Source organism: Nestor notabilis, unplaced genomic scaffold (assembly GCF_000696875.1).
Source record: "Nestor notabilis isolate BGI_N333 unplaced genomic scaffold, ASM69687v1 scaffold3483, whole genome shotgun sequence".
Taxonomy (NCBI): Eukaryota; Metazoa; Chordata; class Aves; order Psittaciformes; family Psittacidae; genus Nestor; species Nestor notabilis.
In genome coordinates, this window is record NW_009923191.1 from 63,025 (window position 1) to 76,198 (window position 13,174).

General features: G+C 41.4%; 1 protein-coding gene across 1 annotated transcript; it reads right to left on the bottom strand.

Moving 5' to 3' along the window:
- Positions 1–954: 954 nt before the first annotated feature.
- Positions 955–5,266, bottom strand: LOC104403762 (alpha-1-antiproteinase 2-like). The gene is made up of 4 exons (XM_010012004.1): positions 4,618–5,266; positions 3,710–3,980; positions 1,760–1,907; positions 955–1,196 (listed from the first exon to the last, which is right to left on the bottom strand). Exons 1-4 carry the CDS (start codon positions 5,264–5,266, stop codon positions 1,002–1,004), a joined length of 1,263 nt encoding a protein of 420 aa, XP_010010306.1. The 3' UTR covers positions 955–1,001.
- Positions 5,267–13,174: the final 7,908 nt, after the last annotated feature.

The following is a 13,174-nucleotide window of genomic DNA, read 5'->3' on the forward strand; positions in this document are numbered from 1 at the left end:
GGAAGAAAGGGGTGTCTGTGCTCTTTCTAGTACCTGTTGCCAAAGCAGATCTGTTGAAAGTAGTTACCAGCCAGCCCTCAAGCTGCCCTATGTCCTACCTGGGTGCCTGCCACCCCCAGGGTCAGGCTATCTGCTTAGTGGGTGCTCACTACCTACTTTTTTGGCTGTAAAAGGACAGCATTTGAAATATTTACAATTTTATAGACCCTCATTACACATTTTCCACAAATCTCAGTTGGTGGTTTGCTTGTGTAATTGCCATCCAAATACCTCACCTGCCCATCCAGCTACATCCTCCTTTTGACCACTGATAGATACATGTGTGAGAAGTCAGCTACTTGCACAGGCTATGTAAGTCCGTCAAATTGGCAATACATGGTTGAAAATCTTCAGGTTCAAGAGCAGATTTGATCCTCCTGCTCTGTTTTGAGCTGCAAGAAACTCAGGAATATTTGCTGCTAGATTGATACTAAAAATGACAAAAGGTCTGGTGGAGAAAGCAGATTTCTTTCTCTGTTGAAGACAGCTTTTCACATCCCCAGTGCTATCTCCGTTAGAAGCTTCCATTCCCTATGACCCTGCATTGTTGATCCAACTCTTCCTATCTCTCATTTACTTACTTATGGTAAATTACAGCCATTTCTGCTTTGTTTGCAAGAGTGTTAATAATTTTATCTGCTATTTGGCTGACAACCACATATTAAGCACGAGTCTTCCACTGTAACTCAGACGTGTCTCTGAATGCTAGCAAATCTTAGGTCTTACCTTGGCTTTCAGTCAAGTAAAAAAGGCATTCTTTGGCAGCTGAATTTAAAACATTCTCCTTGCTTTCTCTTAAGCAAGTATCATGGTCAATATCAACAATTTGTGATAATGGCATAGAATGAAAACTCTTGCTAAAAAAGAACCACATGCTAAGCTGGTACAAACGGAAATAAATCACACCATGCAGTTTCACATCTTCTTTAATCAGTAATAACAAGCAGAGTTCACATGTTGCTTCAGCTAGTGATAGTTGGGTTAACTATTTTTCCTATGAAGAGGGTACTGTTTGTATCTCTATCAAAAATCAGCATGAGGAAGGGACGGTTGAATTCAATGGTTGGAGGAAGAGACATTGTCATTATTTCAGCAGCAGTTGCTGCTGCTGCCTCTGTACCTCTCTCATCAACATCCAGAGAAGCTTTATGAACAACCTAGAAGGAAAGAAAACAGACAGTCATTCTGGGCAGAGAACAGCCATCTGAGAGATGAATCGGACCCCTTTTAAAGCAGCCCTGCTTTGTAGGATCCTCTGAAAAGTGAGTAGAGGCAGAAGAGATGTGAGCTTTGTTGCTGTAGTCACGGCTACTTTTAAAGAGGACCAGGACACAGCTACAGAACTCCCTCTCTCAAAAAAGTCCCAGACTATTTTTCCTCTGTTTAAAAGATTGGATGAAGGATGTGTGTTTGGGAGCATTAGCGGCTCCCCTTGAGGAGCCAGGGGCTGATGTTCCTTTCATGTTCCAGATACTGCCCATGAAATCTTGGCTGATACCAGTCTTGGAAAAAAATAGATTTGCAAAAAAATAATCCAATCTCCACTGTCCCTGAGGACTAAACTCCTTGTAAGCTTGCAGGCTGAGGCCAGGGCAAGCACAGATGTAGGCAAGCTGGGAACCTGGGAGCTGCATTTAGCTGGTGTTTTTGGATGCTACTACAGAGGGGTTTTCCTGCATGTTTGTGAAAGAAAGGAGAGGCCCAACAGCCACAGACTTACTTGAGAAACCTTTAGCTCTGGGGTGCCAGTAATGCCAGAGAGATCTGCCTGGTCAGTGAACACATCCACAATTCCCATCCTGCTAAGCATGTTTGTTATTTCATAGCTCCCGGAGATAGAGAACTTGGGGAAGTAGAGGCTCAGCAGTCTGTTAGGCAGAAGAGAAACACAGAAGGTGGTGAGAAGGATTTTTCACCTAGGTAAACGATAGTAAGAGAGCTGTGTACTTCCCATGATGTCAAACCCCAGGGGATTGGACCCTGAGTGTAAATGAGCACTAATTCAATTGCTGGTGTATATTCTCATGGTAATACAGGCACTATCATTCATCATCATCTAACAGTAATATCTATCTAGTGTTTTGCATCAGCAAATCTGGGAGCACTCTGCAAAGGAGGACAGTAACGAAAGCCCTTCTTTACAGCCAGAGATGAGGTGTGTAGGTGGCAGCCAATGTCACTCAAGCAGTTGGAGACCTGAAGTGGGGCACAGGGAGTCTGCTTGGGGAGTAGTGTGGCAAATCTCAGCACTTCAGAACAAAGCAGTGTGTCTGGCATAACCATTTGGCATGGTTCCAGGGAAGGTCTATACTCTGCTGCCTACTGCTTCGTACACCCTACCCTCTCACCATCGTCTTCTCCCACAGCTTGACCATGACAGAGTTTGCCTTTGATTGGGAGATATTTGTGGGCAGATCCTACTTAGCATGCTTTCTGTTGAATTTCTCTTCATGAGAAGAGATCATGAAGGCGCAGGGATCCTTAGACCCTTCAAGTCACATGCTGCAGCGATTACCCTTTAGGTAGCTGAAGTCTTTTGCTGTCTCACCCAGAGACATATAGGGTTGAACAGCAAAACAGACAGGATCCAAACTGCACTGCTGTAGCCTTTATGAAATACTGCCCAGTGCACTAGAAGATGATGGGAACAAGTGGATTAGTGCTGACATCAGCATAGTAGCAGAACTGAAATTGCCATTTGGTTCTCACAAAACTCCTTCCTATGTTGATCTTGGAGGAACTTGTACCAAGAATTCATTTAGATAAAGATTTTCCTAATTTTGCAGCTGAGAAATATGCATTTTTATTTTTCATATTTGAGGCCTCATGCTATTAGCTCATATCCAGTTTGCTACCCATTATGTTTTTATTGACTGTGCTGGCATTTCTGTAATGATGCATCAAGAATCATGGGTGTGAACTGCACTGCCTTATTAGTTGTGAATCAGGGCACAGCTTGGTAAGTAAGGCATGTATTAACTTGATATTACTCATCTACTGGTGTTAAGATCACCTCCTTCCCAAAACCTTCACAAACAAGGTTGTAAAATGTGTTAGCTGATGTTAGTGCCAATGGTAGAAGCTAACAAAACCTCATTAGATTTTTATATTTTCAAAACCAAAATGCCAGAAAATCAGGACAGCCACAATTAATCACTAGCCTGTTCTAACAGCCACTATGTGTTGCAATGGTTCTTGTAAGGAAGATATTTGTGTAGGACATATTACGTATGTATGAATTACTACAGACTGTTTAAGTTATGGTTTATTTAAGGTTTAGACATATGTCTGAGTCACAATGTGCCAGTGACATATAAGAAGTAAAGCACATTAGCTGAAACCTCAGTATAGAAGATTTGGTTTAGAATTGCCAGCTTCCCACTCAGTCAATGGACTGTTTTAGAAACATCAATCAAGGCTTGCTGTTCAGGACTCCTGGGAACCCATCAGGATGGTCTCCACTCTGGTGGGGAGAACAGCAAGTCACTCAGGCATCAACAAAAGAATAGTTAAATACCAACCAGCTGCAAGATTTTTACAGATAGGGAACACAAGGCAAAAATAACCCACTCATTTCCCAGAATCAGCAAGTTCATAATGTTTGCATTCCCCCAAAAAGAAAAAGGGCTATAAAACTAGGTGCTGCTGCAGCTGACTGGAAGAAGATTACCTCTTGAAGAGATGGTCTGACCATTCCTGGATGGTTTCCTTGACCAGAGTTTGTTCTAACTGCTTCATTTTGCCTTTTGCTGGCAGAACCAGAAATGCAGTAGCACTGCCATTATAATGAAGCCGTACCACAGTGCATGACAGATCCTCATCAAAATAGAAGTCGAATCTTCCTGTCTGGTGCATCATGGGGACTTTGACAGTAGTTTCAGCATCCACAAAGAACTCCCTTTCTTCTGTATGCTCTGGTTTAAAAGACTTTTCCCAGTTGCCTGATACAGAGAAGGAGAATGCAACTGAATATCTCATACCCCATGCCATAATAAATTGAATTTTATATCACTAGGAATAATATTCACGTATTCCTCCATTTGTTAAATTCAAAATCTTCAACACAATGTTTTAAAATATGTATCACAGTACGGCAAGACCCTGGTCAAAAGAGTGCATTAGATTCCAATCTCAGTTTATTTTCCAGATGCCAGTAACGAACTAATTAGGCATTTTTTTTGTACCTATCACTACTTTTCTGTTCTCCTTACAGAACAGCCACTTGGATCATGCATGCTTCTCAGTGCCTTCACAGAAAATTAGAAGAACATGGGGCAACCAGAGTTACAGCTAAATCTATGAAAGCCAGCTCAGACTGCATGCATGGGAGGCTATGGCTTCGAGCAGAGCTCCTGTGACTGCCACAAGGAGAACCAAGCCTGTGTGGCCCCCCAGGTGCCTCGCCATGCTGAGTGGGGTCCTGGCACCTCTCCAGCTTCTTCACTATGCCACTAGGGGCCCTTCTCGCCCAGCAAAGAACATTAGAAATTTCCCCCAGGCCCATTTTCAAACGAGGTAGCTAACATTAAATCTGTTGATAAGAATGAATAACGTGAATACAAATCCTAAAGGACTTACCTTTAAAGAAAACAAAGCTACCTAGAAGCATTACAGTCTGTGGATCCATGTCCTTGACCAAATTAGTAATTTTTCCATGTGTTTTCTTCTCTACATAATCATTGATTTGCTTCTCTGCTTCCCTGGGATTGTTAAAGTCAGTGGTAAAAGCCTCCAGCTGATACAGAGCTTTGGCATCATCTAAAAATGGTTTTAGAGGTTTCAGCTTCTCTGTTAGAAAGATGGCATTCACCATGTTGAGCTGGACTCTGCTCTCGGGATGGCTCAGCATGTGGATGAGGTTATGGAAGCCTTCTTGTATCTCTTTCTCCTGAATCTCTGTAAGGTTGAAGGTGAGTCCTTCCAGGATCTGAGTCTGAGTGGTTGATCTAGCCCCTAGGGCCAGCATTGCAAATGCAGTGGAGATGCTTACAGGGGAGAAAAAAATGTTCCTATTAGGTACCTCCAGTATAACTTCTTTAAAAAGTTGAAATGCAAAGTCGGCATTGTTTGGCACTAATTTGAGGCAAGCGATCGCTTCATCTGAATGATGCATATGGTGTTTAGGTTCATTTGGATCATGTCCATTGTGGTGGTTGGGTGGGATCCAACTGTGGACAACAGCATTTAGGCCTGCCAGTAGCAAACTTATGTAGAATGTGGTCTTCATCTTCTTGTATTAAAATCCTATGGAAAAAAAGAGAAGCTATTACTAAGTGAATTAATTAAGTGGGAATAGTTACTCTGTCATTCCCACTGAATAAGAAATCTCATCTCTTTCTTTTGCCCTCAGCTTCCATGCTGAGCCATGCTGTCCAACTCTTGCCATATTTTTTTTTATTTTCCCAGGCTTCCTGGCAAATGTCCACTAACTTTTTCTGCCACCCTCACCCTAAATACCTGCAAAGGCAAATGAATACACAGCACCCTCAGTAGGCCAGAGAACAGAGCATATCCCATCAGAAACTCACATGGCTAATGACTGGAGGGCTTTGATCCCACTGTGCTTTTGCCACTAATGGTCTAAGATGATTCCTCAGAAGGGTATCACAGAAGAAGTCTGGATGTTTTGTGAGTAAAAGGAGAAAGAGGAAGTTCATGGAAGTGGACAGCAATCATTAGCTACCTTCAGACAGAATGTGAGCAAACAGGCATGAAGGAAATCATTAAACTTTTGGTCAGATTGATAAGCCATCCTATTTCAAGAGAGGACAAATGTCAGTGGTTGTTTTTCAGTAGCAAGCCAAATATAAAGCCCTATGTCTTTAAGGAATAGTTCTTTCTTTCTGAAAGAAAATGATGTAACAGTTTAAATAAGAACCGGAAGTAATGTGTTGTCTCTTAATCAACAAAGCAAACCATTGGAGTGGGTTCATTTTCAGCATAGCAGAAGGAATCAATGTCATTAACAAAACCAAAGCCTTATTTTTATCAGATGCTGTACTGGTCAAAGGGCGATACGTTTATCAACCTGTTACTCCTGGCTGCAGTAGCTGCATTCCTTTGCAGAGTGGACACTCTGCACCATATTAGCTCTTACAAAGAGACATTGGAAATGTAGATATGAATGCCCCAGTGGGCCTCATTTCTGAGGGGGAATCTAGGGCAAAGAAAGGGTGAGAGAGATGCAAAGCATTTGGGGAGATAATTAGCCAGATTTGCTAAAACTTGTGCTAGGAGACACGTATTAAATCAATTGCACCTTTTCTGCTCTGGCATGATTCAACTTGAGAGACTGTCTTCAGAAAGTGCTGTGCTCATGGTCCTGCTTTCTCCGTAACATCAAAGGGAGCAATTTGTATTAGTAGTTGAATATGCAGTTACATTTAGACCTGAATAAAAACACCAAAACCTTTGAGCTATAATCAAACATTCAAACATTTACATGTTTGATATATGTATTTCTAAGAAGCAGGCCTATTTGCAATAACACCTACTGTGTTACTGACAAATGGAAGAACCATAAAGGGTTCTTGCTAACTATGTTTTCTTCAATTACTCTGCACAGTAGTTTTAAATTATAGTTTGGCCTCCTCTGATTTTGACATTGAAATGATACTTTTGATATATCTAGCTATTTGTAACTCAACATAAGAGCTCCAGTTCTGAGTATGTAAAACTGCTATCCGTAAGCCAATATATTAGTCAGACTTTGAAAGGAAATCAGCTTCCAAAAAACAGCATCAGAGCTAAGCCTAATCTATTTCAATATACCCAGGCCGATTCAGAAGCTGCCTCTGGGTAAATTACTCATGGTGAACTATTTACACAGCTGCAGTCATAATTTAATAAGAATAACATGAATACCAAAGAATGAAACATTTCATTTTAAACATAAGTCACCACCTGTTCCCTATCTCATCACATATAATATTTATTACAAAACACAGCAGATAGATGGACTTTTCTATATACACATTGAACTGCCAATTTCTACTTATTTGGAATGCAAAGTAGACATAGAACTTGACTGACCTGGCCTGAAAATTATGGCTAATGGATATACCATGGTTTTGTTGTAAAGTCTCTGTAAAATATTGGTTGCAGACTTCTGAAAGGTTTTTTTCCTATCCTGGTATTTTTACTCTATACAGTTATGACATGTTTGCATTTTGTGGTTACTTTATGTACTTTCATGGAATTATTTTCATTTTGTTACAGCTCTGAATTCACAGATAATTAAATGCAATCTGAATCATCCATCTGTTACTCAGTACTGGCCAATCACACACAGCCAAGACTCATGAGTCAGCTCTCATAAAAATCTTGATAATGGTTGATTTTAAAGTCATAAAATTATAAATGACTCAACAGCTGCAGTTTGTAGAGGTTTTTGTTATTTAAGACTTAAAGATGCAAGTGGCCCACTCTATTAGGCCCTTCTTTGAAACATAAAGGTACTTTTATAATAGAGTTTGCATACTTTAGAGTATGACTGGGGATTGTTACTTCAAACTTCGTATTTACTATTGCATTTGATAGTAGTATAGCTTCTAGGTCAGCAAGTTAACACCCAGTGATAAACTGACAACAGAGACCCTTTCAGTATGAAGCAGGAGATGCATATTCTCACATGGTTCTAATGACTAAGGGATTTTTGTGCCAAGCATACTTGCTAACAATTTATTAAAAAGCAAAGAGCTGAGAACCTGTGCTAAAAAGCCCTTAGGGAATTCCCTATCTGGAGAGGCTAATTTTGCAGGAAGCTGCCTATTTTAAGACCTTTAGCCACATAATTTACAGAAAAACAGTTTGTCCATAAGCATGGGAGTAGCAGTGAAAAGCTCTTCAATTCTACTTCCAGATCTACGCTGACTTGTTGAATACCCCCAAAAGGAAATCCATTTACCTCTGTCTTTTTTCTTCTCTTTGTCTGTGTAACAAAATGATAATATATTTGTGGTATTCAAGAAAAGATTGCTTTCACAAAGAGCTTCCAATCAAACTGGACAATAACACGAGAGCATGCCAACACCTGGAGGACAGTGTTCCTTTAAGCAATTTATCTGTAATAGACCTGGTGATAGCACTTGTTGAATGTATTACCTCTTCCCTATCACACAATCTTTTCTACCATGCAACCCAGAATGGTAGTAATTATTTTGCACAGTATATCCTAGAAAGAAAATGAAAAAATCTGGGATTAGCTGAAGTTACCCAGAATAATTTCACCAGAAGTCGTGGAAGTGAGCTGGATTAAGTTTTCGCTTCTTTGTGGACACAGATTATTTATCCACCCCAGGGCTGATTTTTATCTCTATGATTTGGAGAGACAATTCTGAAGACAATTTTCTACCTTTAGAGCCCCTTGTAATAGTCCAGGAGACGAATAGTCATCCCATACTATTCCCATAAGGGGTCCTCACTGATAATCTCATTTCAGACAACATGGACATTTGCACTGCTCAGAAACATATGCAGGCATGAAACAGAAAAGCTGTTTGCTCACCAGATGGTGCTGCTTACCTCCTGATTGCTTCTAAATGAGGAAATCGGAGAAATCTGTTTTCTGAAAGCTGCCCTCTGAGGGTACCAGGCACATCAAGACATGGTCCCATCACCACAAATGGTGTCTGCTGAACTAATCACAGCTACTCAGGACCATAAAAAAAATATATATTTAAAAAAATAAATCACCCCAAAGTATACACAAAAGTCAGAAAAGAAAGATTTGAATAGCCACATCTGTGTGTGAGAAAAAGACCTCGGAAGCCTACTGCCCAGAACCACCTACTCACAGGAGCACCACAAATTCTCTTCATTCCCCATTGTCTGCACCTGGACACACACAGGGGATTTTCCAGACTGATCAGCTAGACATTTACTTCTCCTGTGATTCACAGTTTTGATGCCTCTGTGCCTGAGGCCCCAAGAAGATTGCAAGCACAAGCCAAGGACAGTGGATTCTGCAGAGAATCCAACAACTGTGGCTATTTCATTAGAAGTAATTCCTTTTGCAGCAGAAGCATAGAAACTAAGTCTACACTGTCATTTAGAAATTTATGTGACTGTTCACAGAGCTCTACTCAGTGTCATCTACCTTCTGTAAGACAGCTTAGCATAGGAGATCTCACCCGGGAACCACATCCTTCAAGAACAGCATCACCCACTTCTAGGCCTCCTTTACTTGGAGATGTGAGCTTTCACTCTTCTACCAGGCATGAGGCATCAATATTTGCTGTCGAACTGAGGTACTGCACACACTCAGGGATGAAGCATCATTGAGGCCACAGGATGAAAAAAAGATAAAATAGAACCAGTGCAGTGGTTAGGACAGTCAGGTGGGACAGAGCAGCAGCAGTCCCATGAACAGATCAGACCAGGATCCCAGTTTCTACTTTCCAGTGTGTGCCTGACCACTGCCCAGTCTCTGGCTCTATGCATACGTTGGCCTCACTGTGATCTTTGCTCCTCTGAGCATGTGGACAACACCATTTTGTCTCCTCTCAATGATCCTGTAATCTGATGATTAGAGCAATAAGGAGTTGTCTCATGCAAAAAGGGTAGCACACCTTAGATAACCCATTCCCTAAGCAAAGATATTTTTTGAAGACCTTGAATGTAAAAATCAGCAGAATTACTGAAAAAGAATTGCCAATACATAAAGCAAACAAACAAACAAAGCTCTAAGCACCCACCCTCAGGCTTTTAATGGAGCAGAGTCTATTTCCTTTAGCAGGAGGTATATATGGGAAAGACCCACTTTTAGATGCCTAGGATTTCCTGGCTCTAGAGATCGCCTTGCTTTTGTGCAAGGCAGCTAGACACCCCACTCTGGCTTTTAGATTCCTACTTCTCCTGAGAGCAACTTGGCAAAGTGTAGGCAACTCCATGCCTAAATTGCGATGCCTACATTCTTTATATCCATCTGACCCTATAAAATCCTCTTTATTACTGGAGCAACTGCTAAGACAGATTTCAGTGTAAGATACAACCTTAGGAAAGATTCAAAATCAATTGCATGCAACAAGAAGATACACTTTTGAAGTCTCTATAGGAAAAAAAAACAATCACTACTTACAGCAGCTTCCAAGGATCCTGCTGTCTTCACTAGGACTACTCTACAGTTCCCTCTCTTATTTATACTGTTAAATAGCATTATGAAAGCAAAGAGTCCTCTAGAAAACATTAACCAGGGCAGACAAGTGTTATTACTTTAGGAATGGTGCAGAGTAAACAGTGAAGACAATTTTTTGGGGGAGGCACCTGATTATTGCTGTACATGCATGGCCAAACCCAGCTGTTGCTTAAACAGTTGTAAGAGCCCTCCTGCATTTCTGCAGATCCTCCTGCTGGGAATCCAGACGCTCACTCTAGCAAATACTTCACATGCTTCATTAACTTCTGTAAACTGCATGAATTCATAGTGAAATGAGGAAAATGAAACACATACATAATACTAGACAAGAGCCTAAGGAAAAGACAACTGGATGCATGCTGCAGCTAGATCTCATCTTAGTATTTTGCATAGAGATACTTTGCTTCCTCTACACCAGACTTTCAATAGATTTTATATGGCATATTTGTTTAAGTAACCCACTGTTTCTTAATTATCTACATTGCCATTAGTAAGGGCCAATTTCTGGGGACATCACTAGTAACCTTAAAGCAGTAGTATTGATGTTTTAAGTGGCTGAGGGTTGCTATAGGTGACATAATGGCAGAGATGGGCACCCAGAAGCCCATGGTAGCCAGCACACCCCAGCCAGACTGGTGTTTACCTGGTACCTCATGAAGCAATTGATTGAAGGACAAACTGTTGCCTTGTACTATGTGTGTGGGCTGGCACAAGGTGCAAGCACTGCTGAAATGTAGGTGAAGAAGTGTTGGGTTGATGCAGCAGAGCATGCTTTCAAGCAGAGGTGGACCCATGTGGTCAGGCCACCTGTGCTTTACATACTTCCTCCTTAAAGCCAAACTCCATGTAGGAAATTGTGCTCCTGCAGTATCCACAGAGGGGCGACCACAGGGGCTGTGCTAATGTGAGTACAAATGCTGGCCTGGAAAAAGCTTACAGGTCAGTGCTGAACACCTTCCATCCATCCCTTTGGTCACTTGTGGATTGCAGGAGAAAAGGTGCTATACTTTATAGAATCATAGAATCATTTAGGTTGCAAAAGATTTTTAAGATCATCGAGTCCAGCTGTTAACCTAGCACTGCCAAGTCCACCACTAAACCTTGTCCCTAAGCAGCACATCTACGCATCTTTTAAATACCTCCAGAGATGGTGACTTCACCACTTGAGGCTGTTTCCTTTTGTCCTATCACTTGTTGCTTGTGTCATGGTTTAAGCTCAGCTGGTAACCCAGACCCACGCAGCCACTCGCTCACTCCCCCCCCCGAACCCTACTTTCAGAGGGATGGGGAGGAGAATCGGAGGAATGTAACTCCCATGGGTTGAGATAACAGCTCTCCAGTAACTAAGGTATAATACAAACCACTACTGCTACCAATAATAATGATAAGAGGAATAACAAGGGAAAAGGACACAACCGCTCACCACCCGCCGACCGATACCCAGCCCGACCCGAGCAGCGATCTGGGCCTTCCGGGTAACTCCCCCCAGTTTATATACTGGGCATGACGTGCTGTGGTATGGAATAGCCCTTTGGCCAGTTTGGGTCAGGTGTCCTGTCTCTGCTTCCTCCCGGCTTCCCCTCCTCTCTGGCAGAGCATGAGACTGAGAAAGTCCTTGGTCAGAGTAAACATTACTGAGCAACAACTAAAAACATCGGTGTTATCAGTGTTGTTCTCAGCCTAAAGTTGAAAACACAGCACCGCACCAGCTACTAAGAAGGAGAAAAATGACTCCTACAGCTGAACCCAGGACAGCCTGGGAGAGGAATCAGCCACCTTCTCTCTACATCCTCCTTTCAGGTAGTTGTAAAGCATGATAATATCCCCCCTGAGCCTCCTTTTATCCAGACTAAACAACCCCAGTTCCCTCAGCTGTTCCTCATTAGACTTGTGTTCTAGACCATTGACCAGCTTTGTTGGCCTTCTTTGGACCCATTCCAGCACTCAAATGTCTTTTTTGTAGTGGAAAAGTCTTTCTTGTAGTGAAAAAGTCTTCTCTTGTAGTATAAGGGAAGTTTGTTTCAGAAAGAAAAGCTTTACAGTAACAGGATAACTGTTTTGGTGGGCTTTTCCTCTGGGCCATTCCTCAGAATAGGTAGAAGCAAATGAAATATTTATGTTCCTCTGTTTTCCGGCATGTATCCTTGCACATGTGAAATTACCAGTAAATTCCATACATACAGGACTGTTTGGAGCTCCTGCAAATCCTTTCTTTCCTGGCTTCTCCTCTCTTTCTCCTCTGCAGGTGCCTTTCACCCAGGCAAAGGTAAGCACAGCAATTCAGTATGAATTTTGATCCAGGCTGCTAAAATATGTGTTTTAATTGTTTACCAGCTGGTAAAACAGCAACTGGGCACATGTAGCCTGTTTCTTTCTAAAGTAACAAATGAAAATAGTCTCTGAAGTTACAAAGCCTTGCCTAGAACACATGCAGAATGAAGATGAATGATACATTCACTCAGAGACAAATGAGAACACAATTAAAGACAAAAAGTGAAGCTATGATTAAAGTTACTGAGAAAAGTTAAGAAAAACCAATTGACTTAACATGGCTTTGTTTAAGAGCAGTTCAGTTTTGCAATTGAAAGTGCCCTTTACCTGCTGATGTTTCTATGGGAACGCAAGAGGGAAAATTAATGAAATAAAATCTAATCCATATCAGTCTCCAATGTTATATGTAATGTGATACCCAATTTCTTTTCCCTCATTGGTTTCATGCAAATTATCCTAAAATTTGCAGAGACTGTGTTTAAATATTTGGTAGAAGAATTTGTTGCATACGAACTTGCAGCTATCTTCTTGTGCATGCAGAGGGCTTATGTAGGCTCTACTCTGGTATTTTGAAAGACAACTTGTTAGCAACTGCTGTTAGGAGTCCCTCCATTCACTCCTCTTGGTCTGGAACATTAGGTGTCTTATTATGTTCAACCCCAAGTTACTTTGGATTTTTTAACATTGTTGTTGTTGTTATTATTACTACTGCAAGATCTTAACACTATT